We start from the raw sequence: 24,716 nt of genomic DNA on the forward strand, positions 1-24,716 counted from the left end.
GACTTTTACAGGAGATAGATGAAGTGACTATGATGATCTGAGTGATTGAAAACTTGAAGTCACACAATAGAATATTCGAATATTTAAAAGATTATTTTAGAATATTTTCATTTATTTAGGTTTTTTTTTTCTTACTGACAAATACGTTTGGAGCATAATTTGACATTTGGAAATGCATTTGCATTTATGCGGAACATTTATGCATTTGTTTGGTAAGTATGACTGTTGCTAATGCAGTGAAATTCTTTTTACTCCCAAATGGATCTCAAGCTGGCTGAAACTCTTTCTTCCTAGGTCTGGCAGTGTAAGGAGCAAGGCTTTCATGGATTTAAGGCCTTACTATTACAATGGAAGTGAGTTGAGAATTACATCATTATTGGGTTTTTGCTGGAGAATGACATGATTGTGATGTTTGTCACCAAAGTTTTTGGTTTAGTAAAGGTTTATATTCGTGATAAAAGTAAGAAAACTAGTATTAAACTTTGATTACACATGAATTAGACTAAATATATCATTGGAAAATGCTTTGGGGCTAGTTTATAGAAAGGATTCCCAAAAGAAACAGAGGTGGAATATCCTAAGCTAGAAGGCTTGGAAAGCAAGCTATTAAATTGTAAAATATTCTAGAATATGCTTGAATATGTTAAGTGGTTTTCCTCACCATATAATGCTTGTTCATGTGATCTCAGTGAGCATGCATTAAATTCTTATGAATATTGAAGCGATCTAGCACATATTGGTGAGCCACACTCCACCCTATGCCTTCTAAGAAGCCAGTTGGTTCAGCATCTTAGCAATCAAGTGGAAGAGCACCCTAAACGAGTTCACTTGGCTTTAATTTCACTTTCGAGGCATAGCTGGTTCACTTAAGAGTTTTGTCTTGTACTTGTTTAATCCCTGCAAGACATAGGGAACATATCATATTGCTCCAACCTTGTCCCTTGCTGGTGAGATCTTGGCTTTGCTCTGAAGAAGTTTCCACTGAATCTCCACGGCCTTGCACAGCTCCAGGAACCCTCCTTGAGCTGGATCTCCACGCAACTGCAGTCTCCAAGGCCCCATTCTACCATGGTCGAGACTTCCTCACGTCAATGCTGAACTTGTCGTATCACATCCTGCCTTTCCAGTGTTGAGATCCTGCAACTGAGCAGTAACGAGTTGTCCGGGGCAATTCCTTCGTCCATGGGAAGCATGCTGAGTTTGAAGGAGCCATCTCTGGAGCTGAGTGGTGAGGTCCCCAGGAGCCTGGTAAACCTGGACTCGTTGAGATGGTTTAACGTGAGCTGAAAATTAAAAGCAGGAATCTTCTGAATAAAAACAATAGAGCTCCTGCAGTAAATTGGTGACCGAAAGCCGCTCGCCATCTGTGGGAATCGAACCCAACGTTTTCGCTGCTGCCCCAGTGGCGTAGGTCGAGATCCAAAAAGCAACGCGCTCTACCGGCTGAGCTTACACATTTGATCACTGCAAATAACATGAACTTCACTTAAACTGTATAATAAAAAACGTGACAAACCAGTGTGTGCTCGTTTTACGTCATGCACTCCTCTCCTCACTGCAATCAAACAACAGCAGCTTCATAAACTCTAGGGATCGGAAAATTGCGATGAGCAAAGCCTGTCATACAAGCGCCGTCTCCTGGCGTTGCTACTTCACGTGTATTTTTGTCTTTCTGATCCAACACATACACATGAACACGTTTTTCCAATCCAAAACGGCGCGTACCTGGCCCAATATGTTGAGCTTGGCGCTCTTCCAATCTCCCACTGTGAAGGTGAAGTTCTAGAAAAGAGGAGGAATTTCCGACCGGGGCTGAGTACTGTAAAAAGACAACTAGATTGTTCCGGCCTGCCAAGTAGCATTATGGCTTGCTACAGTCTAGAAACTAGAATTCAGAGCACGTACCTGGCTCTAGAAACGTTATAGATGATTTTCCGTGCAGCAGAGAACTCAATGTTCTCAGTCCGAGAGTTTTAACTAGCTCGGAGAGCACGAAAGTTAAATCGAATTGCCACTGCAACGAGTCTCAAAAGAAAAGGAGAAATGCTTGAGCTTGCCTCTTGCCTGGTAAGAGCGAACTCGCCGTCTGTGGGAGTTGAACCCACGACCACGTGGTTAAAAGCCACGCGCTCTACCGGCTGAGCTAAGACGGCTTGAACAACTGGTTTGAAATGCTCGGAAGAATTCTGCAAGTATAACAAACTCAGAACGAACCTTCTGAAGCACTCTGTGCGTGTGTTTACGTCATGTAATTTCGTCTCGTCCCTGTAAACATTGCTAGCAAAATGCAACCAGAAATCGGGAAACCAAGAGTAAACCTCATCGAAGCAGTGTGTATCTCCTTGTACTTTCTTCGTCGTCTCTGTGTAATCAAACATAATCAAACACAACGTCAGCACGCTTGCAAAGCGAAATACAAAGACTGACTAGAGATTTTATTACCTCGTCTCCTTGCGAGCGATATTTTGCTGGGAGTTCGCATAGTTCTTTTCTTTCTGTTCCCACAAGCTAATCTGAGTTTGAGAAAAGCCGTGGTGAAGGAAGCCACGAGCGCGACTTGCACCTAGTTATATCTTTCATGAAAATTAGCTTCAACTGTGTTTATCCTGAATTGAAAAAGCCACTTCCAAGCACAGTACCTTATGTGAGTACAAAAACGTCATTGTTTTCCGTTGAAACCTTGGGATCCTCCAGTTTCAAATACAAGGTACTGCAGCTGAATACAGGAGGAGGCATCAATAAACAAAAAAAAAAAAGTGAAGAACTCGGCTAGATGAGTACTGTGACAAACGCAAAGTGCAAATTCGCAAGCACCTAAACAAACTTGATTGCCGAGTGGCAGTCGGAGCGCACTCGCAAGTTCTTGACGATGCAAAGCGGCGTCCTGGGTGGCGTGCTGGCAATCCCAAACGCCACCGCCAGCTTCTCGCTGTGATAGAACAGCACCTCGTCCTTGTCCTCCTCTTCCATGCTGTGGATCACCACCTTTCGATCCGGCTCGTACCCCTTGATCCTCATCTCCGACAGCAGCCCCTGCAGCGTCTTGAAGATGCGGTTAACACCAAAGCTCCCGGAATCCACTGAGTATCCACAAGTACCTGCTTGTAGAAAACCTCACAGAAACTTTTTCCGTCCAGCTGAAAGCTCGAAGAGTTGGACGTTTAATCCAGCGCTAATTCCTGTGACAAAACATTGAAAGTAGTACTTGTTTCCTGCATACAGCTAAAAACTCTTGTCAAGAAAACTATCTTGCGGTGCAGCAAATTGAACTGTACCGGTTTGTGGCAAACAGCTGTGACATTCATCAATACTAAATCGAATGCTCCTCGTGCAACGTGATGGCCCTCGTACGAACCTTGACAAGTTGCAACAGCTGCAACGCGCAACTTAGCCTGCCATCAGGAAATACGGTCTCAGTGAGTATGATCAAGTCAAAAGGCAAGCAAATTGATGTACCTGTTTCCGGCTGGTCCAGGAAAAAAAAAATGAAAACTATTTCCTGGCCTGCAACCAATTTGCAGCGGTTTTGGGAGCGCTCACTTTGCTGTAAGATAGCCAACAAAGGTTCAGCGAGCGAACTCATGAATCCACAAAGGCGTTAAAGCTTTTTATAATTCTTGGAAGATTACCTGTAGGTGCAGCGAGAGAGCACTAAACTCCTGTGGAATCACTACGGAGTCTTGACGACTACTCGGATGAGCCTAATCGAGGAATCAAACAATGTCTGAATGTCAGCTTCGAATGTCAAGAACGCTAAATATTTCTAGTGCGTCAAAATTTCCGACTGGTCTCAGAAGGAGATCGAGTTGCGCTACCTGGCTTTAGCGAAGAATGCCCGCCCGCCCTACAGCTCCACAAACCCTAGAAGAAATAAAGCCAGTAAATCAGACTCACGAATCTCACAGAAACTGGGAGCTCTTGCAAACGCTGTCTGTGAGAATCGAACCCACGACCACGTGGTTAAAAGCCACGCGCTCTACCTGCCGAGCTAAGACGGCTTCCACGGGAAAGAGGAAATTCGTAAAAAGTACAAACTTGGAAGCACAAAAGTTACTACGAAAGAAGTTTCACAAAGAACATAAACAACTAGATCGTTTCTCCTATTGCCTACCAAGGAAACTAGAATTCACTACCTGGTGATTTCGCGTGCTTTCGACAGTCTTTTACCACTGCAGCAAAATCAAAGGAGTCTCACAAAGAACAAAGAACTCGAGCTTGCCTGATGAGAATGAACTCGCCTCGCCGTCTGTGGGAATCGAACCCACGACCACGTGGTTAAAAGCCACGCGCTCTACCGGCTGAGCTAAAACGGCTTGCACACCTGTTTCGACATGCTCGGAAAATTTCTACAGAAACAAATTCCCCAAGAACAGAAGTACTGTGTGTTTTATGTGTCATGCACTGTGGTCCTCCTCACTAAAGCGCAACGGGAATTCTAGAAATCGGGGAACCAAGAATAAACCTCACCAAAGCAGTGTGTATGAACATCCTTGTCTTCGTCCTCTCTGTGTAATCAAACGCAGCGTCAGCATGCTTGTACAAAGACTGACTAGAGGAATCTTTATCACCTCGTCTCCTTGAGAGCGATGTTTTGCTGGGAGAACGCATAATTCTTTACTTCCTACTCTAGAATGCGTGGTAAAGGAAGCCAGTCGCACCTAGAGAACACGTTCTTCTGAATAGAAACAAGTCACAGTACCTGATCCAAATCGCTGTCACACGATATGTGCGCATCAAAGAACCCATAGTTTCCGTGCGATCTTCCAGGCCCAGTTTCAAATGCAAGGCACTGCAAACGGAACCATCAATAAACAAAAACAAAAGATGAGAAGAATTCGGCTGTGAGGAGTTTTGGAAATCTGCAAGCAGCTCAGCTGAACACTAGGTCACAGTATCCACAATTGTAGAAAACCTCAGAGAACTTTTTGTCGTAAAATCTAGCGCTGATCCTGTGACAAAACACTGAAAGTAAAAATTGACTGCTGTCAAGAAAACTGCAAGCCTTTCTTGCAGCGAATTGAACTGTACCGGTTTGTGAGACAAATCCATCACGTGAAATTCACGTGATGGCCCTCGTACGAACCTTGACAAGTTGCAACAGTTCCAACGCGCAACTTAGCGCCTGCCACCAGGAGAAACGGTGTCAGAGATCGCGCAGAAGATGTGCTGTACCTGTTGCCGGGTGGTCCAGAATGAATAAACTATGAAATCTATCTCCTGGCCTTCAACCAATTTGCAGCAGTTTTCGGTAGGAGCGCTCAGTTTGCTGTAAGATAACAAGATCAGTGATGGAAGAAGCTAAAAAAAGGTTCATAACATCCATGAATCCACAGCTCGCTGAAGCCTTTCATAATTCTTGGAAGACCTCTGGAGCTACCCGTAGAAGTTTCGCGCTTTCTCCCAGGAAAATACGGAAGTAAGATCAGCGAGAGAGCACTACACTCATGCCAGGCCAAGAACGCTAACCTTTTCTAATGGATCCAATCCAGCTTTCTGACTGTTCTCAGGAGGAGATCGAGTTGCGCTACCTGGCTTTGCGAAGAAATACCCGCCCGCATTCCTGGAGCTCCACAAACCCTAGAAGCTAAATGAAAACCTGGAAAAAATCACCGCAGTACGACAAACAAAAGGGCACTCAGAAAAGATATCCATAGTGGCAGTGATCTTTTGGCGCTCTAACGTGGTGAGCTTACACACCTGGGATGTGATTGCCATAAAGCAAGTTTGCTATGGATCAAATGTTTCCTCCTCTGTCAAGTTCTTTGCGTTTGCCGGGACCTTGAGAGATGGATCTGCTTGTTAGATATCCGCAAGATGAAAGAAAATACTTCTCCGTCGAAACAAAGGCAAAGAACTCGCCTGTGCCGTGTTGTGTTCATCTGATGCAGCTACCTTAGCCAAATCCGTCTATGCCGTCTGCGGCAATCGAACCCACCACGTTGTTAAAAGCCACGCTGGTGGTGAGCTAGGACGGAAGTGACCGGTTCTGAACGAAAGAAGAATTTCGTAGAAAATAGAAATAGAAGCACCATACCTTAAGTCTGCAGCAGAGATTTTACGGAATCTCAGGCCGCTGTCCATCGCTTTTAAACTCTGTCGTAGAGGTTATTAAATGAAGTGTACCCCCCAGCTCGTGGAACTAGATCTACAAAAGGAAGTTTCGAATTAAATTTCCGAGTGCAGATTGCTCTACTCTATTGCTAGCAACCAATCAACTGAACTAAGGTTTCTTACACAAGTAAGAGCGAAAGACGTACCCGGTAGTGATAGTCACCTGAATATTTGGGAGCACGAAACCGGTACCGCGACTTCCCCTTGGTACGGCACCTTCCAAGTTGCAACAATCTTCCTGTCATCGAAGATCTCGTCAGCAAAATGTGATCAATCATGCAGTTTACCATTGCTCTTTAGACGATGGTACATGAAGTGTACCGCAGCTTGTGGAACTGCATCTACAAAAGAAGTTTCGAATTAAATTTCCGAGAGTACATTGCTCTACTCTATTGCTAGAAACCTCACACAACCCAACCAAGACTTGTTACACAAGTAACAGCGAAACACGTACCCGGTTAGTTGAATATTTGGGACCACGAAACCGGACGTTCATCGTGAAACACGACTTCCCTTTGCTGCGAAACCTTCTAAGTTGCAACAATCTTCCTGTCATCGAAGATCTTGTCAGCAAAAATGTGATCAATCATGCAGTTTTATTGTTAAGACTTGCCGGCTGTCCGAAGAAAGCGACCGCGCGTGCCAGAGAAACCGATTTATTTCGCCGACTTACAACAAGTTGCAAAAGCTCGACAGTATCGTCAGTTATGGATGGAATGAGCCAAAGGTACCAATTCCTGCGCAGCGACAATATCAGTGTGAGAAGGAGCCAAGCCAAGCTTCGTAAGTCTTTAACTTTACAGCTAGCAGGAAAATGTTTCCGAGTCCACCGATGACTGCACATAATGAAGATCGCTCTCCCACCAAAAGCCTCCAAAAGCTTGGGCCAGTTGATATATAGTACCTTGCAGCAAAGCACCGCTCCCACGCAGTGATGGAGACCCTCAAGTTCTTGCTGCTGCTCTCGTCGTTCCTGACTCTTGCAAGAGCTGATCAGCAGCAGCCATGGGTATGGCTGGATCCAGATAGTGATCTCGAGCAGAAACCACGGCTTTCTTACCGATCAACCTGGCAAGGTGACAGGATAATGGATTTCTCCGCGGTTGGCTACCGAGGTGGGATGGATCCCATTCCCCCGGCTCCTCCAGTGAAGGTAACGTTGTTTCCTGGTGGTGGCGGCAGCAGCGACGACACAGAGGCGCTGCAAGCGGCAATAAACACCGTGTCTGCCATGCAACCAGACGAGCAAGGATTCAGAGGGACTGTAAAACTTGCGAAAGGGACGTTCAACCTCGGTAAGCAGTCCATAGTGATCAACACCAGCGGCGTCATTATAGATGGCAGCGGCGTAGACCAAACGCTGATCGACGCACACTCTCTGGAGGCCCAAGTTTTGTTCCGGATCCATGGAAATCCTGCGACGACAGTAAACAGCACACGGTCAGCTGTTGTCGAGACAGTTCCTTCCGGGAGCAAAACTCTCCGGCTAAGTTCAGTAGCAGGCTTCTCCGAGGGAGACCAAGTGAGTATTACCTGGACTTGGAGCCCCCAGTGGATCCAGATGATGAACATGAGCGACTACTGGCGGCCGGGATACGGCTACAAAGCCGAGCGGATCATAAAGACGGTCTCCACACTCGACTCTTCCATCCAGCTGGATATCCCTCTCCCGTTTCGACTGGACACGAACTACCTGGACGACGCTCACGGCGCAAGCGTCGAGAAGATATCCACAGCCCCCCGCATCGGCCGAGTCGCCCTGCAGAACTTCAAGGCGGTGAAGAACATCACATTTCCAGGCACGGGATGCTTCCTAAAAATGCAAGACGTGGAGGATGCGTGGATAACCGACCTGGAGCTCCACGACTTCAGCGGCACAATCCTGAAATACCCTAGAGAGTTGCTCCATACCTCGATCGCCATCGCTGGGACGAGAGTCACGGCCCAGAACTTGGTCCTGCACCGCACCGCGAACGCAACAAAGGGGCCGAAACCGTTCGACATAGCTCTCCACCGTCCTGGACAGCAAATACTCGTGAGAAACGTCACCGTATCTGGGAACAGGGAATACAGCTTCATTACTGGAGACAGCATCGCCGGCCCCAACGTCTTCCACAACTGCACCGGATTCGGAGCCAACACCGCGCAGCCGCACATGAGGTTCGCCACTGGACTGCTGTACGACAACCTTCGTATACCAGACGGTGGCATCGAGATGATAAACCGGCGATGGTTTGGAAGCGGCCATGGCATTGCCGCCGCCTTCTCCGTTGCATGGAACACGGAGAGCAAAAGCTTGCAGGTGATCAGCTCTCCCGGGGCTGCAAACTGGGCGTTAGGATGCCGAGCTCAAGAGGTGAACGACAAGATACAAGGGATAAGCGAACCTGGATTCGTGGATGCGGTCCTAGATCCACGTATTCCCTCGCTTTTCCTGGCTCAGCGTCACGCTGCCGGCATGCCGGCCGTCTTCTAGTCTAGTCTGGCCTCAGCTCCATAGCCAGAGCTTCCGTCTGACTTTGAACTTTCATAATCGCCCTGGATCTCATCATACCTATGACGCGTCCGAGTCGGATTGATGGCAGAAGAATAGAGAGCACAAGCACCCAAAAGCCTCTCTAGAGCTGGTGGCTGCTGGTGCTCCCTGTCTTCTGTCAACAATAGATCCATACCAATTTTTTGCATCTGGAGAGAAAACGAAAGAAAGAAAAAAAAAGGACAAGAAACCTTGACATTCTGAGAAGCGAAAAAACTTATAAGCCGGATAAAGTTTTAAAGCTTATCTGATATAGTTCACATCGGACCGTCGATGTGTTCCGTCCAGCTTACTTTCCGAGTTTTTGGCTCCAGCATTGAGAATAGTTAGTTGATTGGCCCAACTCCCAAGGGATCAAAGGACAAGTCGTGGAAACCACTAAAGAGGAAACAACAAAAAAGCTCAGACCTCTTTGAAGCGGTCAAAGACTCCGACCCGGCGCCATCCTGTGAGCTGCCTGTCCTTGCCAATTTTGCTAGCTTCAAAGGTGGACAGAAGACTATTTCCTCTTGCCTGCACAAAAACAAAGTGAGAAATGTTTCAATCTCGTCAACACTAGACTAGCCTCCAAGTGATGTCATGGTTGCTGACGATTGATCAAAGTTAAAACTCGTGGTTGCTGCTGCGACAGTACTCTGCTATTCTGCATTAGCTTCAGTGCTGTTTGTTCTCTGAAAGAAGCTTAAAAAACGCCACCTACAAGCTGCCAGAGGCCCTGCTCTGCAACACCGTAAAATCATTTATGTATACCAAAACAAACTCCTCACAAGTCTCTCAGCACATACGGGAGACCGGACGGTCGAGGCAGGTTGATAGGTAACACCCATGGCCATGTGCAGACGGGACTCCACCAGGCAACTTGCGATTTGAGACAAAAACGGTTCAGCTTCCAGCAAAGAATTGCAATTTAAACATTGTTAACTTACAGACAGGAAGGCACACTCCGGCTCCGTCTTGCAGACTAAGATAATCAAAAGATAGCCGAGCTGAATGTTTCCGTGATTGTCCTTCCTGCTGGTAAACATCCAGATATTTTAAACCTGTACGATTTGAACCAAAATGCTCCCACCTTGAGTGGCTGCACGTTGGACATCTTTTCTGGGTACCATGGCAGTCTTTTGCGTAGTCTGAAAAGAAACGCATCTCAATCATGACTTAGAATTTACCTTGAGCAAGTCCATTTTTTGTGAACACTTTCGTTTTCGGAATAGTTTCGGGGGTAGCTCGCTCCTGATATTTCCGAAAGAGAATTCTTATCTGTCATCTTAGAGCTTAGAAGTAGGATTTGATAGCTTGAATTCGAGGTTTGCAGATCTGAACAATATAGCACGATCACAAACAAAGAAGGTATAGAAAAAGGACAGCGCTATCTAGCGAAAAGTGCTGCACCTGGAGGCAAGGTTTTGTCTTTTCGATAATCATTTCGATATTATCGTTGAGCTGCAATTAGTATAATATGGTGTTTTCGAATAATTTCCACTTTCTACAGATTGTACCTTATAGAAAGGCATCACTGATATCAGGAAGCAACATTTGAATCTCTGTGTGATTTTGAAAAGGAAGTGCACAATATAATTCGACTGAAAACGCTGTTTAATTAAATGAGAAGTTAAGCTGCCCCAACCCATTGTCTCGACGAAAAGCAAAAACTGTGTAATCTAGATTGCAAATCTGAGAACTCAATCAGTTTCCAAAATTCTGTCAAAATCAACATAGTAAACTCAGGACTTCATAGCTTTGTCAATACCAAAATGCAGAAAACCTGGAGCGGTGTAGTTTACAAGTTCGACAGCACCACACCACCGAGTTCATCGATAACAATAATATCAGCAGGATCCTAGAACTATGGCAAGCATGACAGTTACGGCAAATCACACCTTTTCCGAGAGTAGTCTTTGTGGATAACTGGATAACCCCGGATAAGATTAGAGAAGTCCAAATTCCTGATGTGACTGAGCTGCAGAAACATCTCATGAGATCAGAAATAACAGCTGTATATAGCGAAGAGAATTACCACAGGTTCTGCCCGAGTACTTATCCAAGAAAGTTTACTCGAAAACTCGTCTGCATATCTAGAACGGATTTCCTGCAAAACGTTTCAAAGTTTGCAAAGGAAAAAAATTGCGTTCTTAGCCAATCCAGTTAACTAGATTCCCATACCTTTTTCTTCAAGGCAAAATGCATTACAAGTGAGATTTGAAGCACCACTACGTGTTCAAAAAACGGGACTTACGCTACCGATGTTCATCTTAAATGTTGATTCTGAAGACCACTTTAGAGACCTGAATGCAAGAGGAAAACATTGATAGGTAAGATTTTTCTGTAGGCAATGGTGCACAGCTAACGAGCTGCTGACTCTGAAATCCGTGTTTGCACGATACTAGTTGCCAGCGAATGTTCAAATATATCTTCGCGTAGAATGCATTTACCTGCAAGCATTCAGTCAGAAAACTATTATGATAGTGGTCGAATTCTACCGCTCGGTATGTATCTGACCGGAAAAACTCGCAGCTGGTGTAGCAGCAAAGTTAACACAAGCCTGGCCATGAAGTGACCTGAGATAAATAGTTCTGAGAGAAACAACAGCGAAACTTACAGGTATTTCTGGATCAGTCCGCACCTATCAGCCTTGTTGGAAAATGTCAATCAATCTGCTTCTCAGCGAATGCCTGAAAGTGAACTTCGAATAGACAGGAAAGAACGCGGGCAATTACGGACAGGGACTCCCGACAGAAGAAAAAGAGCACGCATCGAGGCTGCAATCAGAGGCAGTGTTCATGCGTGCTCTCTTTCTTCTGTCTAGAGGCCTGCTCGTCGCAAAACGAAACTCCCCTCAAGAGGCATCCAAGGATGCTCCAATTCCAAATCTGAGAGAGATGTGAGACGGATCATATGAGAACCGAAACCCTACCAGTAAAATTTATTGAAGAGCTCATCATTGAAGCAGAAAATACGGTTCAGCTGGGACAGGTCTTCCGCATCGCTCCAAGCAACACTGACCAAAGACTGGTCGATTGCTCTCGGAGAAAAGACGAAAATATTCCGTACCCTGCGTAATAAAAACTCATTGTCAATATATTATGAAGTTGCTTTACCATGATTAATCCGTCTTCCCTCACGCGATCAAGAGCTTCTGCGAAAACAATTAGAGCTTCTGACTGAACTGCTCAAGAGCCTCTTGATGTGAATACAATGAAGCGATCACCACTGCTATCAAACTCATTGAATTTTTCTTTTGTAGATCTATGCCTGCTTCAAGAAACAGTTAGAAACACAAGCTATTGCAAAATAGTTCTGAAATGTAGATTGAGCTGCACAGAATATCAACACCGGATTTCACGTTCGTATCTCCTCAGAAAATCTGTCCATATCGTCGGTGATCGCATAAAGTATCGCATACTTGTCCCTGCAGATCACGAAATACATAAAACGTGTGTACTGGGATCGCCCGCTTTTCGTCATGGCTATTAAACCGCACTCACCGGCCATAGTCTCAACCTGTGATCATCTGTCAAGAGCTGTGCTCCAAGTGCCTTGCACGGCCAATGCTGCGCTGACAATTATACCCTTTGAAACTGTTGCTGGTTGACTGCTGCGTTATGTTGCTCCGAATGCATGTGTGAGGTTTTGACATCCACGCAGCAACTGCCAGAAATTGTTAGAAAACGATACGCTTCACTACATAAATATCCATATAACCCTCAGTGGTGTCATTCCTTGTTATCGGTACTACTATAGCCGAAAATAGAGAGTAGACTCAGATGGATCGGAAAAGAAAACGCTGCAAAGAAATACAACAAGAAGAAATGTCCCCAGATGAAGATTGCGAATCTGCCAAGCTACTGAACTCCTACCTGTTGAATCCTTATGTTCGCTTATTTTGCGCTCCACTGGTAACGATAAAACCGATGCTAAGAACGCAGTATTCTCCATCAACGGACATATTTACCACAACCTGCATTCAATGGAGGTTAACCTATTAGAGGCAATCAAGTTTGACTTACCCATGGCAATGCTGAAGACGTAAGAAAGCACGCATATACATACAGTGCGTGTTCAAGAGAAACTTTAGATCTTGATGCGAAAAACATTACTGCAAGCCACATGAACGGCAACGAAAAGCCCCGCATTCTCATATTCAAATATTAGCCCGGCAAACCACACCCGAACTCAGACCAGACAATGCGTGAAATGATCACGTTGCTGACCTTTTGTCATAGATCGATCTGCTCGCCATTTGTAGCTCAGGTTTGGTGGCAATCAACACCTTTAGCGCTTTTATCCCTTTCCCTTCACAGTTATTCAAGCCAGAGGCAACATCAAGAGCATACACATTTGTTAAATTCTTACACAGGCCTCGTTCTTCTTTGCGGATTAATGGAAAATGAATATAGGAAAAAACACTCATGAAAAGTCCTCGCCAAACAAAACGAAACTCACCGATTCAACCGCCAGATCGCACGCGACACCGCCCATGTCCCGTGCGTTGAAGCATTTCCTTTGCCACATATTTCACGTACTTGATCCAAACTGACGAGCAAGCACTTGCAAGAGAGGAAAAAGAAAAGCCTTCAGTGCAACAGTCATAGGATACCTTCCATGCATTCCTCGTGTGTCTTGAAACAGCGCCTAATGAGAGCGAGGCCTCAGAAGTTGCGATATGACAGAAGAAGAAGAGCACGCATGAGTGACACACTAGAACCAACGGCGTGCAGCCAAATGTGCTCTCTTTCTTCTGTCAAATCAGTCTCCTCTAACTGCAAGCAGATCGATTCTCAGCTTCACAAAATCTCGCCAGGAAATTTCTCGTCTTGCTCTTCCACACACCACGCAAAGAAATCCATCACCAACACCAACACCACACCGCAAGCAGACGCAAGATCCACAAGAAAGAGACCAAGAAATCAGCAGACAGCCGCTGATCCACAAGAATTCGAGCGCAAACGCCAGGAATCAATACGCGCGACCTGCATTCCACCACAAAATTTCGGTGGCGCAGCAGCGGCGCTGACGATCCCAGCAGCAATAGCGGCGCCATACCGGCCAGCGGCGCGGATCTTGCGACTTTGATCGAGGACGATGTGAGAGATGCTCGCGTCGGCGCCCTTCTTTAGCGCAGTTCTTCCCGTCGATAAAGCCTTTCTCCACTTGCATCACAGAAACCCTAGTTTAAAACCCACCGTGTCACACTAACAACCATACATCCCGTTGCGATCTAAGTATATTCTGTCCGGCGTAATTTGGAGGACTGTCCTTCAAGTGTACATTTTTTCCTTCGCGAAATCCCTGCTTGTACTTGAGGTGTGCTTTCCGCCGTGGAATGGCCAAACGAATTCCAGCCCTTGGATGCGAGGCATCCAAGGGCGCAATCTATGCTAGATCTGAGTCGTACACGTACACACGGTGGGAGAGTTTGAATTTGAATTAAAACACAATGTTTTTAGGGCTGTTGCCCATGCTGGGGCATGGCGGATTGGAGCTCGGGAATCCGGCTCCTGGATCCCGGTACAGGACCCGCGGAGAGATCGCCGTGACGATCGGCGCTCTCAAGGTATGCTCGGGGGATTTAGAACGGGGTAAGATGCTTCATCTCGATGCGATCGAGAGTGGGATTCACACGCACCCTCACGTCGCGGCGGCGCTGGTGAGCATGTATGCGAGGTGTGGGAGCTTGGCGGAGGCGCACAGGGTTTTCGAAGAGATGCCTCGGCGTAATGTGGTCTCTTGGAACGCATTGATTCAGGGGTATGCCGAGAATGGACAGGAGAATTTGGCTATGGAATCGTTCGTGGTAATGCAGGACAGGGAAGGACTTTGTCCGAATTCTCAGACTTTTGTGGCGGTTCTCAAGGCTTGCACCAACATGGCAACTAAAGGAGAGAGAGCAGGCGATGGGGTCTCGGTGAAAGAACAGGCTTTAGAGAAGGGGATGGCGCTTCACTCTCACGCAACAGTCAGTGGATTCGAGTTGAATGAGTTTGTGGCGAACAGTCTTGTGGAGATGTACGCGAAGTCTGGAAGCATGGAGGATGCGAGCCGAGTTTTCTTCGGGATGAAATCACGGAGCGTCGTTTCGTGGACTGCTATGATACTTGGTTTCGCAGAAAATGGTGAAGAAGAACTTGCTCTGGAGCTGTTCGACCTCATGCTAGAGACTCAAAGTTGCCGGCCAGATGCGCTTACATTTGTTGCTGCTATCAAGGGCTGCACACGCTTAGCTATCAAGGAAGAAGGGAGGCTGATCGGGAAGAGCCTTGTCAAAGTCACAAGTCTGGAGAAAGGCAAGATCGTCCACACTAGAGCTAGAAACAGCGGCTGCCAGTCGAGCATTGTTTTGGAGAGCGCACTTGTGGACATGTACTCGAAGTGTGGCAGCATGGTGGATGCACGAAGGGTCTTTGACAGCGCGAAGTGTCACAACGTTGTGTCCTGGAACTCACTGATACAGGGATATGTCGAAAACGGGGAAGAAGATTTGGCTCTTGAGTCACTCCTTCGCATGCAAGCGGAAGAGAACTGTCAGCCAGATGCTCGCACGTTTGTCGCAGCTTTTAAAGCATGCGGTGGCTTGGCGGCGAAAGAGAATGGCAAGAAGCTGGACGATCTTCCAAAGCTGGTGAAGGTTCAGTCTCTAGAGAAAGGCATGGCCTTGCACGCTCGGCTGGCAAAGAGCACTTGCGGCCCGGACGTGTTCCTGACGAATACCTTGGTAGACATGTACGCTCGGTGCAGAAGCATGCAAGACTCTCAGAAGGCATTCGATCAAAGTTCCCATCATACTACAGTTTCGTGGAACGCCTTGATTCTTGGATACGCAGAAAACGGGGAAGGCGAAGCTGCTCTCGAGTTTTTTCAACAAATGTTAGCAGCAGGGGAGTGTCCACCGGATTGTCTCACGTACGTTGCCGCGCTCAAAGCTTGCAACACCGTAGCAGTGACGGAGAAACAACTTGTAAATGGTAAGCCACATAACTGGAGATCACTTGAGACTAAATTTGCTATCCACTCGCATGCCTGTGCTCACCCTGACGTGTTTCTCGCCAACACACTTGTGGATGCTTATGCGAGCTCTGGAAACATGTTCGATGCTCGCAGGGTATTCGAGAGTATGAACTTTCGTACTCTTGTTTCCTGGAACACTCTATTGCATGCATATGCTGACTGCGGGCAGGTAGAAGAAACTCTGGAGCTGTTTCCTTGGATGAAGAAGGACGGATACAGGCCAGATTGTCGAACTTTTGCTGCTCTACTCAAGGCCTGTGGACTCTTGGTGACTTTGAGTATTGGGAAAGCAGTCTACAGAGATATATGCCGAAGTGGTTTCGAGGACGACATGGTTTTACTCACGGCATCGGTGGACATGTTTGGGAAATGTGGGAGCATGGCCGAGGCACAACATATCTGCGATTCTAGCACAAGTTCTGAAGTTGTGACCGCACTAGTAGTCGGATACAGTCGACAAGGAGACGTTGGACGTGTTTTGGGCCTGTATCATCAGATGAGGGACGAAGGTGTGAAGATCACCAGTAATTGCTTCGTGTCAGTTCTCGCTGCATGCAGCCACGGTGGCCTCGTTGAAACCGGCAAGAAGATTTTCCGGACAATGACCTCCCAAGAGTTTGGAATTGTCCCGGGAATGGAGCACTACGTCTGTATGGTGGATGTCCTCGGCCGCGCTAATCAACTCGACGAGGCAGTCGAAATGGTGAAGAGGATGCCTTTCGACGCAAACGCCATGATCTGGATGACAGTTCTTGCTGCATGCTGCAAGTGGAACAATTTGGAAACTGGAAGGCTGGCCTTCGACAGATTGGTCAGTTTAGATGCAAGCAACGGAGCAGCTTACACCTTGATGGCCAACCTCTGCAAGAACAGTGATCACCAGGAGCTTTCGAATCACCAGTAGTCACCGCAAGAACAGGTACCATTCTCAAAGTTATGGAACCTGTATCCATCACGAACTATGATTTCTCGCTGCAGCAACTTGGAGAAACTTGGTAGCTGGAAGGCTGGCCTTCGACAGATTGGTCAGTTTAGATGCAAGCAACGGAGCAACTTACACCTTGATGGCCAACCTCTGCAAGAACAGTGATCACCAGGAGCTTTCGAATCACCAGTAGTCACCGCAAGAACAGGTACCGTTCTCAAAGTTATGGAACCTGTATCCATCACGAACTATGATTTCTCGCTGCAGCAACTTGGACAGAAACTTGGTAGCAGTGTGACAATCCGAGCAGACACGCAAGTTCTTCATTATCCTAATCGGCGTCCCCGGCTCACAGGCGATGCTTGCAAACGCTATGGCGAGCTTCTCGCTATGGTAACTCAGCAACACCTCCTTCTCCTCGTCCAGGACGCTGTGAAGAACAGCCTTGGTGTCCGGCTGGTAGCCGGCCTTCTTCATCAACTCCTGGAGTCTGCTAAGCTCGGACAGAATCTCCTGGTGCCGGGGATGCGAAGCCTCTCCAGCAACGAACCTGTGAAGAACGCCGTCGACTCTGATCAAGCTCACTCCCGGCTGCTTCTTCACACCCCGAGCTTTCATCCGGTTCCTCACAGCAAGCGCATCGGCCACTCGACCAACGGAAGAGTACATGTTGGCCAGAAGAACGTAAGGCCCGGAGCTCTGATCATCAAACTGGAGCAAGCTCTCGGCAGCCCGGGTTCCCAGCTTCACGTCACTGTGAGTTTTGCAAGAACCAAGCAATGATCCCCAGGCTCCAACGTCGGGGATAAACGGCATGGTCTCCAGGAGCTCTCTGGCCGCTCCGAGCTGCCCCGCGCGTCCCAAAACATCCACCATTCGGCAGTAGTGCTCTCGCCAAGGGATCAAACCATGGTCTCCTTGCATGGAAGTGAAATGCGTCCATCCTTCCTCGACCAGGCCAACATGACTACACGCTATCAAAATTCCCATGAAGGTGATATGGTCGGGCTTGGCTCCTTCGTTCCTCATCACGTACAAGTACCGTACTGCGGCCATTCCGTGGCCACAGCTGGCCATACCAGCAATGAGGGAGTTCCAGGACACGACGTTTCGGTACGGCATTTTGGCGAATAGCTCTTGGGCCTCCGCGAGGCGTCCGTGCTGGGCCAGCATGGCCACCATGGCCGTCCACGTCACGGTATCTTTCTCGTCCATGGAGTAGAATATGCGCCTTGCCTCCGCGAGGTCCATGTTGTGGGCATATGCCACGACCATCACGTTGTGTGAGACGACGTTCTTGTGTGGGATCGAATCAAAAATGGACTTCGCCTCGTCAAGATTCCCGGCTTGGGCATATGCCGCGACCATGGTGTTCCACGAGACCAGAGTCTTTTGCTTGATGCTATCAAACATCGCCTTTGCGTGATCGAGCATTTGGGCGCTCGAGTAAGCCTCCATCATCGCATTGCAAGCTATCACGTCGGGGTTCTTGATTGAATCAAACATCTCTCGCGCATCTTTGATATACCCGTTTTGGGCATATGCAACGATCATGGATGTCCGAGTGCTTTGATCTGGATCCGGCAAGGTATCGAGCATCTTTCTCGCTTGGACGACCTCCCCGTTCTGGCTGTAAGCGATGATCATGGCCGTGTGTGACACGCGGTTTCTCTCGGGCATGAGAGCGTACACTCGCTTGGACTCGGTCAGCTGCCCGTTGACTCCGTACGCCTGGATCAGAGCCGTCCATGCCACGAGATCGCGCTCCGGAATGAGGTCGTACAGCACCTCCGCCTCCTCGAGCTGCCCGTTCTGGCCGCTGACCGCAATGAGAGCCGTCCACGCCACGACGTCGTGACGTGGCATTCTCTCGAACGTGGATCTTGCCAGGTGGACGTGCCCGGCCTGGGCGTACGCCGAGAGCAGCGCGTTCCACGACACCTCCTCGCGGCGTGGCATCTCGTCGAATATCCTCCTTGCCTGTCCGGGCTGAAGGCTCTGGGAATATGCCGCGATCATGGAGTTGAACGCCACCACCCCGCGCTGGGGCATTTTCGAAAACGCCAGCTCAGCTTCCCGCGCGCCGCACTTGTGGGCGTACGCTCCAATCAGCGCGTTCCACGACACGTCGTCTCGCCGGGCAGCCCTGTCGAATATCCTCCGCGCCTCTTCCACAAGGCCATGGCGCGAGTAGGCCGAGAGCATGCTCGTCCATAGCGTGGGATCTTGCTGGGGCATTCTTCGCGAAAGATTCTCGGCCTCGCCAATCTTCCCCTGGTCGATGTAGATCTGGATCATGAAGCTGTAGCTCACGGCGTTGCGATCGGGCATGGCGGTGAAGATCTCCACGGCGTGGCCGAGGATCTCCTGGACGGCACAGGCCTTGATCATCAGCGTACACGACACGATGTCCTGCTGCGGCGTTCGATCGAAGAGCTCCTTGGCGGAATCAAGGTCGCCCGACTGGGCATAGGCGGTGAGCATTGCATTCCAGGAGATTTTGTCCCTCCCTGGCGCGCGATCGAACACGCCCTTGGCCTCTGGGATCATCCTGTTGTCGGAGTATCCAGTGATAAGCGCGTTCCAGGAGATTACGTTGTGTTCGGGCGTGCGATCGAACATCGCGGTGGCGCCGGCAAGATCCCCGCTCTGGGCGTAGCCCGTGATCATGGAATTCCACGACGAGGAGCTCCAACGCGGCATCCTGGCGAAGATCTCGTCGGCATTGGACATGAATCCATGCTGCGAGAAGCCGGCGATGAGGCTGTTCCAGGAAACCACATTGTGGGAAGGGATTTGGTCGAAGATTGCCTTGGCGCTGCCAAGATCGCCATTCTCGGAGTAAACTTGCATGAGGATACAGCGTGAGAAGACATTGGGCTCGGGCAATTCATTGAACACCGCCTGTGCATCATCGATCCGGCTACATTTGCCATACATTTGAATGATCAGATTTTGGAGGAATAGATTGCCCCGGTGCTCCCCATCCGCGATCTGGTTGTGGATCTTTCTACCCTGTGCGAGATCCTTAGCGATGCCACACGATCGTATTGCTGTGGCTAGTGCGTTCTGCAGCTCCCTGACCTGTGTTTTCAGCAAGGACATAGATTTCAAAAGCTAAACCCGGTTGATCCATATTATGGATAAAGAAAAGGTGGTAATATAAACTAATATATTTCCTTACTGAATTTTTAAGAAATAGTAAATAACTTTTTTTTCTCTAACTTCAATTAATAATATCATATTTATCTAAGTAAAAGATAAAATATTTTATGGGTTACTAGTAATGCCTGACAAATACTGGCTGGATAAATAAGTTTTAACTAACCTTGGAATTTAGATTTTAATTAATAATAAAATATTAAAATATGGAAACAAAAGAATTGGAACTAGCATGGGACAATTTTAATAATGTATTGCATTTTATTAAGTTTTATTTACTTAAGTTACTTGTTGTTGCATGCACTTATGCTTAGAGGCTTACCATTCCTAATCTCGATCCTCATGCTAAAAGTGTCAATTCTAACATCTCATCAACTTGATATGCATGAGATTAAAAACAAAAGTTATTATCATTCCATCTCTAAGAAAAAGAGAATATTTTGCATTGATCCTTTAACTTGGTTCATTTCAAACAACACTCCATCACCTCTATTACCCCCGCCCCCCCCAGATAGATGCTCTAGATAACAAATTCTATCAAGTGAAGAGTGGCCATTGGCTTAAAAAATGTTACTTGTATTAAACACCACATATTATCTTGTGATATGTCATTGATGTGACACTTTGCTATGTGGAAAAAACATTAAGAAATATCAACCAAAAAATGTTATTTATATAGTGGCAATACTGAATCAAAAGTTGAAGTAATCCACATGTCATTTGGTTGCTATAAGAATGTTGTAAAAATGCATGTTAAAAGAAAATTATATACTTGTAAGTAGATGTAATTCCAATGGTAGATGTTGCATGTTCGTGTGAACTGGAAGAGTGTTAGTATGATATAGACATTAGCGAACTCTTTTACAAGAGTATTTGATCATGATATATTAGTTAAAAGAGACAAATAAAAGAAGTAAACATACCACTAATATCAAGTATGTTATTGGAATTTTATCAATTGTAATGCAAATTAAATTGTCATTTGAAAGTAAAAGTGTAATATACCACTAATGTCAGGAGTGCCAAGTTCACATTAACTATAGGGCAAATTTGATTAATCAAAGAAGAAAACAATGTATGAACCATTAGATTATGCAATCCAAGAATATTGTGGTGCTTGGTGATAGTAGGTTTTGTTACAACATAGTTCATAGTTATTTTTATTTTTATTCCTTGATATAGCATGCTTATAATGTTATAGATAAATTTTGATTATTATAAGTTTAAGAATTGGCTATATATATTGTCAACCTTGTGAACTAGTGATGTAGTAGAAATATAGTCAATTGCATCATCACTTGAAGACAACACATATACTTTCCATTATTGGAAAAACAAAGAACTTTAGGAATGTTGAAAGTATAAGAAATATATCATCAATGGAGCAAATTCATGTATGAATATAAATATGTTACATAGAAACAACCAATAGAAATAATGCAGCTTGTCTATGAGAGATGAGGTTGTATTAGTACAAACATAATTTTATAAATTACAACTAGGGAATGTATCTAGTGTTATTATATATAGGTATATATAGTTTCTAGAAAGGCTCAGTTCAATGTTTTAAACAAAGCTTGGTTGGTATACAAGCTCCTTAGGTTTCTCTGTAGCCTATCATTTCTAGAAAGGCTTGAAAAATTAGTGTTTTAAATGTCATGCATGCTCACTAATAGCAATTGGTAGAATGCCATGTTTTCTTCCTCCAATAGCACACCAAGGATCAAGGAACATAAATAGTAGCAAAGGAGCTAGCTATGTTTGAGCATTCCATCTATAAAAAAATAAAGAATAAATTTATATCCACCTTACTATGTAAAAGGTGGCACAACTCTTTATCATTCTCCAAGAAACCTTTTAACACTAATAAATTGGATGAGCATAAATTTTGTGGATAGAACAATAGAGTTAAATCACTCTTGTGCAACAAGAATATTAAAGGATTAAACTACCACTCATTTACCTAGAGAATTGAATTTGTTTTTAAAAAAGTCTATAGTAATATATAGGCAACCAAAGGGAATAACTCAAGAGATATTTATAAAGGTTCAAATATAAAGAGAAAGGGTGCACCTTTTTTTTCCAATTAATTAAAGATCTTGGGATATTTGAAGTTAATTGTCTTTGGGTTTAAATAGTACTGGATTGGATGACTTCCCAGAAAATCCAAATCCACTAGCTTCCATTTGGTATTCCATTTGGTATTAAAGGTTTCAGATCCGACTCAATTGATTGGTTAAGGGAATCACACTATATGTTGAGATTGACATCTAGCAAATTTAGTTTACCTCTGACTATGCTCGACCTAAAGAGTAGGGTGTCAAAAGAGCAGGGCTCTTAAAAAGGTTGTAATTTTAAGCTTCCACTCACGAGAGCGTGAACTTTGTAACCACATGTTAAAATTAGCATCTAGCAAATCTAATTTGCCTCCAATTAAGTTTAACCCGAGGGGTAGGGTGTTAAAAGAGCAAGGCTTTCTGAAAAGTTGTAACTCTTACCTTTCATTCATAAAAGTGTGAATAAAAGGGAACAACTAAAAAGATAATTCATAAGGGTTCAAATATAGAAAGAAAGGGCATATGAATAAGAGTGCACCTCCTTTTTTAATTGATTAAAAGTCTTGGGATATTTAAGGTTAAATATCCTTGGGTTTAAATAGTACTATGTTAGGTGACCTCCTGATAAATCCAAATCTAACAGCTTATATGATAATAGAAGTGTTAACAATATACTATATCAATTGATTTCTTATGGCACTCAATTTCTGGATAACATGAGGTTAAGTATCCTTGGGTGTAAAAAGTATTGCGTTAGGTGACCTCCTAGAAAGTTTAAATCCAACAATTTACATAATAATAGAAGTATTAACAACATACTAGATCAATTCATTTCTTTTAGCACTCAATTGGGTTGAGTGACCTCCTAAGAAGTCCAAATAGAAGTATTAACAATATACTAGATCAATTGATTTCTTATAGCACTCAACTAGGTTGAGTGACCTCACGAAAAGTCCAAATCTAACAGTTTATATAATAATAAAAGTGTTAACAACATACTAGATCAATTAATTTTTTATAGCACTCAACTGCTGTATAATATGACCATGGCACTCTACTACTACCTAGAGTGCTAATCACACTCCACTACTCTAGAGTGTTTGCTCCACTGTTAATATAGCATGACAAAGGACAATCACTCAACATTCCCATTCATAAACCATAGAGCTCCTTGGCCACCATCACTAGCACTTGGTGGCCGCTAATAAACATCTTTGTGCTTGAGTGACACAAACTCTTACACCTTTATCTCTAGCCCTGGGTGTTTCCTCCCCCACTTCCCCTAGAAAGTTCATAGTTGAAGAGCTGCAGTAAAGAGGGGTTTTATCCCTTAAAACAAATAGGTGTTGCTCACACCATTGCCTATTGGACGACCCAACCTTGCAAATATTTTTCAAAAGGACGTGCAATAAAAAAGTAATGTTTATTGGGTTACCCACATCCAATAGCACTAATTAGCCAAATCAAACAACCCACAAATTTGATTTAGTAGATGTAGATTAAAAAAATTAACACTAAGCTAATCTAGATTAAGATAAAAATCAGGTTTGTGGACCATACTAAGTGGTAACTTTTATCTCTTATTTGAAACTTTGTATAATGGCAAGGGAATGTGGTCCTCCTCCATGGCTAGAGGAGCAATTGGCATTGGTGTTTGTGCAACTTGCACAAAATCATGTAGGCATATAATAAGTGTTGCAAGCATTTAACAATGAACTATACTAGTTACAATCCTTGTCTTCATCTGACACTAGTTAGATTATTAATAAAGGATGCATACTCTTAGATTGAGCATTTGGCATAGTGGCTACTAAAATAGTTAGGATGATGTGGTGAAGCTTTATGAACTTCCTTTATACTTGTAAAGTAATATAGCCTTAAAGTTTGCAAACTTTATAACACCTCATGATGATGTCCTTAAATTGTAACATCAATAAGGTCAAAATGCAATCTTCTTTGGAGAAGGCATGAAGAATTTCTCAAGTGGATCAAGTTGGGTTTTCTTTATTATTTTTGGCCAAAATGTAGTGTTTGTTTGTGGCCATCATCCATAACATGAAGGAGGTAAAGTTCTTAATGCCATATCCATGTGGCATACATTCCTTTCCTCATCCTACACTTAACAAATCTTTGATACCAATGGAGGTGGACACTCCAACCATTTCAGTGGCACATGAACAAAATAGCTATGACAACTAGGGTAAGCACGCTTATGGTTAGGTGAGGAAAGAATAGAGGATGTGTTCATAGATTATAATGTTATAATTGTTAAAGTTGAGGGCATATCATGGTAAACTATAGCAATTGCATCAGATGTTGAAAATGCATACGTAATTTGTAAAATAAACTATAACTAAAGACAATCTTAATATAACTTAGTGACAATTAAGGATAATTGAGGATAACTAATTGAATACAACCAAAGACAAACTAGTCTATGTGGTGGCTTATTACTTCAATTATTTAGTGTAAGTAGCTAAAAAGAATGACTCGAGATGATTCATAGGGTTCAAATATAAAGGGGTAACAAACCAAAAGTTCTAGATATTTTCTAGATAAAATTGATCATTATAACCTCTAGAGATTATATATTACCTGGCCATATAATGAAAGAAATTAAAATGGGGCTTCATCTTATTTGTGATCAAGCTTTGAAGCTTATCTCATGAAGCCTCTTAAGCTTGAGAGGCAAAAATATCACATCCCTAGAATTTGTCTTCTAGGAGCACTACACACTTCTTGCCACTCTTTTACCTTGCATCATCATGCATTAGAAAAAATCTATGGCACTGAGAATTTTAGTGAAGCCTTGTAAGTGTGTCCACAATTTATTTAATCTATGATTGAGGTTGTGATGGGTAGATAGAAAAAGTCATGATGCCCCATCCGTAGCTTATTTTTAGCCATTCCATAGCCAATAAGA

At 44.9% G+C, this 24,716-nt stretch overlaps 3 protein-coding genes, 4 long non-coding RNA genes and 3 other non-coding genes across 25 annotated transcripts; 1 reads left to right on the forward strand and 9 right to left on the reverse strand.

The window, feature by feature from the left end:
- Positions 1-844: 844 nt before the first annotated feature.
- Positions 845-2,007, reverse strand: LOC112351010. 2 transcript variants are annotated; one of them, XR_002993962.1, is made up of 4 exons: positions 1,906-2,007; positions 1,726-1,848; positions 1,517-1,672; positions 845-1,464 (listed from the first exon to the last, which is right to left on the reverse strand). It is a non-coding gene; the product is annotated as an uncharacterized LOC112351010 (long non-coding RNA). The 2 variants fall into 2 exon arrangements; XR_002993961.1 differs by having other exon boundaries at positions 1,726-2,007.
- A 73-nt stretch (positions 2,008-2,080) lies between these two features.
- Positions 2,081-2,153, reverse strand: TRNAK-UUU. Its single transcript has one exon. It is a non-coding gene; the product is annotated as a tRNA-Lys (tRNA).
- LOC9654164 lies at positions 2,109-6,660 on the reverse strand. Of its 8 annotated transcripts, none has more exons than XR_002993954.1 (17): positions 6,566-6,660; positions 6,399-6,452; positions 6,258-6,349; positions 6,035-6,145; positions 5,698-5,986; positions 5,173-5,596; positions 5,029-5,122; positions 4,569-4,949; positions 3,816-4,505; positions 3,630-3,701; positions 3,457-3,544; positions 3,276-3,392; positions 3,099-3,222; positions 2,815-3,033; positions 2,443-2,716; positions 2,319-2,362; positions 2,109-2,265 (listed from the first exon to the last, which is right to left on the reverse strand). It is a non-coding gene; the product is annotated as an uncharacterized LOC9654164 (long non-coding RNA). The 8 variants fall into 8 exon arrangements; XR_002993959.1 differs by having other exon boundaries at positions 2,212-2,362; positions 5,173-5,266; positions 5,467-5,596; XR_002993957.1 differs by having other exon boundaries at positions 2,212-2,362; positions 5,173-5,393; positions 5,467-5,596.
- Positions 3,926-3,998, reverse strand: TRNAK-UUU. The gene has a single exon. It is a non-coding gene; the product is annotated as a tRNA-Lys (tRNA).
- TRNAK-UUU lies at positions 4,241-4,313 on the reverse strand. The gene has a single exon. It is a non-coding gene; the product is annotated as a tRNA-Lys (tRNA).
- Positions 6,661-6,670: 10 nt separating the features above from the next.
- LOC112351002 lies at positions 6,671-8,769 on the reverse strand. Of its 7 annotated transcripts, none has more exons than XM_024688103.1 (8): positions 8,499-8,769; positions 8,194-8,432; positions 7,964-8,129; positions 7,645-7,870; positions 7,403-7,526; positions 7,172-7,337; positions 6,908-7,084; positions 6,672-6,848 (listed from the first exon to the last, which is right to left on the reverse strand). In XM_024688103.1, the coding sequence occupies exons 2-6, from the start codon at positions 8,385-8,387 to the stop codon at positions 7,175-7,177; spliced, it is 873 nt and encodes a 290-aa protein (XP_024543871.1). In that variant the 5' UTR covers positions 8,388-8,432; positions 8,499-8,769; the 3' UTR covers positions 6,672-6,848; positions 6,908-7,084; positions 7,172-7,174. The 7 variants fall into 7 exon arrangements, with proteins under 7 accessions (XP_024543870.1, XP_024543871.1, XP_024543869.1 ...); XM_024688101.1 differs by having other exon boundaries at positions 6,908-7,100; XM_024688100.1 differs by having other exon boundaries at positions 6,908-7,126.
- A 1,453-nt stretch (positions 8,770-10,222) lies between these two features.
- LOC112351016 lies at positions 10,223-11,421 on the reverse strand. Of its 2 annotated transcripts, XR_002993964.1 has the most exons (4): positions 11,244-11,421; positions 11,125-11,186; positions 10,808-11,076; positions 10,223-10,733 (listed from the first exon to the last, which is right to left on the reverse strand). It is a non-coding gene; the product is annotated as an uncharacterized LOC112351016 (long non-coding RNA). The 2 variants fall into 2 exon arrangements; XR_002993963.1 differs by having other exon boundaries at positions 11,125-11,421.
- Positions 11,422-11,540: 119 nt separating this feature from the next.
- LOC9654165 lies at positions 11,541-12,760 on the reverse strand. Its single transcript, XR_002993965.1, has 6 exons — positions 12,652-12,760; positions 12,502-12,602; positions 12,347-12,428; positions 12,130-12,292; positions 11,743-12,053; positions 11,541-11,696 (listed from the first exon to the last, which is right to left on the reverse strand). It is a non-coding gene; the product is annotated as an uncharacterized LOC9654165 (long non-coding RNA).
- A 1,321-nt stretch (positions 12,761-14,081) lies between these two features.
- Positions 14,082-16,915, forward strand: LOC112350975 (pentatricopeptide repeat-containing protein At3g09040, mitochondrial-like). The gene is made up of 2 exons (XM_024688049.1): positions 14,082-16,568; positions 16,842-16,915. Exon 1 carries the CDS (start codon positions 14,082-14,084, stop codon positions 16,551-16,553), a length of 2,472 nt encoding a protein of 823 aa, XP_024543817.1. The 3' UTR covers positions 16,554-16,568; positions 16,842-16,915.
- LOC9654343 (pentatricopeptide repeat-containing protein At1g09410, mitochondrial) lies at positions 16,646-19,710 on the reverse strand. Its single transcript, XM_024688116.1, has one exon. The coding sequence runs from the start codon at positions 19,677-19,679 to the stop codon at positions 16,758-16,760; it is 2,922 nt and encodes a 973-aa protein (XP_024543884.1). The 5' UTR covers positions 19,680-19,710; the 3' UTR covers positions 16,646-16,757.
- Positions 19,711-24,716: the final 5,006 nt, after the last annotated feature.

The sequence above is a fragment of the Selaginella moellendorffii genome, unplaced genomic scaffold, assembly GCF_000143415.4.
Source record: "Selaginella moellendorffii unplaced genomic scaffold, v1.0 SELMOscaffold_56, whole genome shotgun sequence".
Classification (NCBI taxonomy): Eukaryota; Viridiplantae; Streptophyta; class Lycopodiopsida; order Selaginellales; family Selaginellaceae; genus Selaginella; species Selaginella moellendorffii.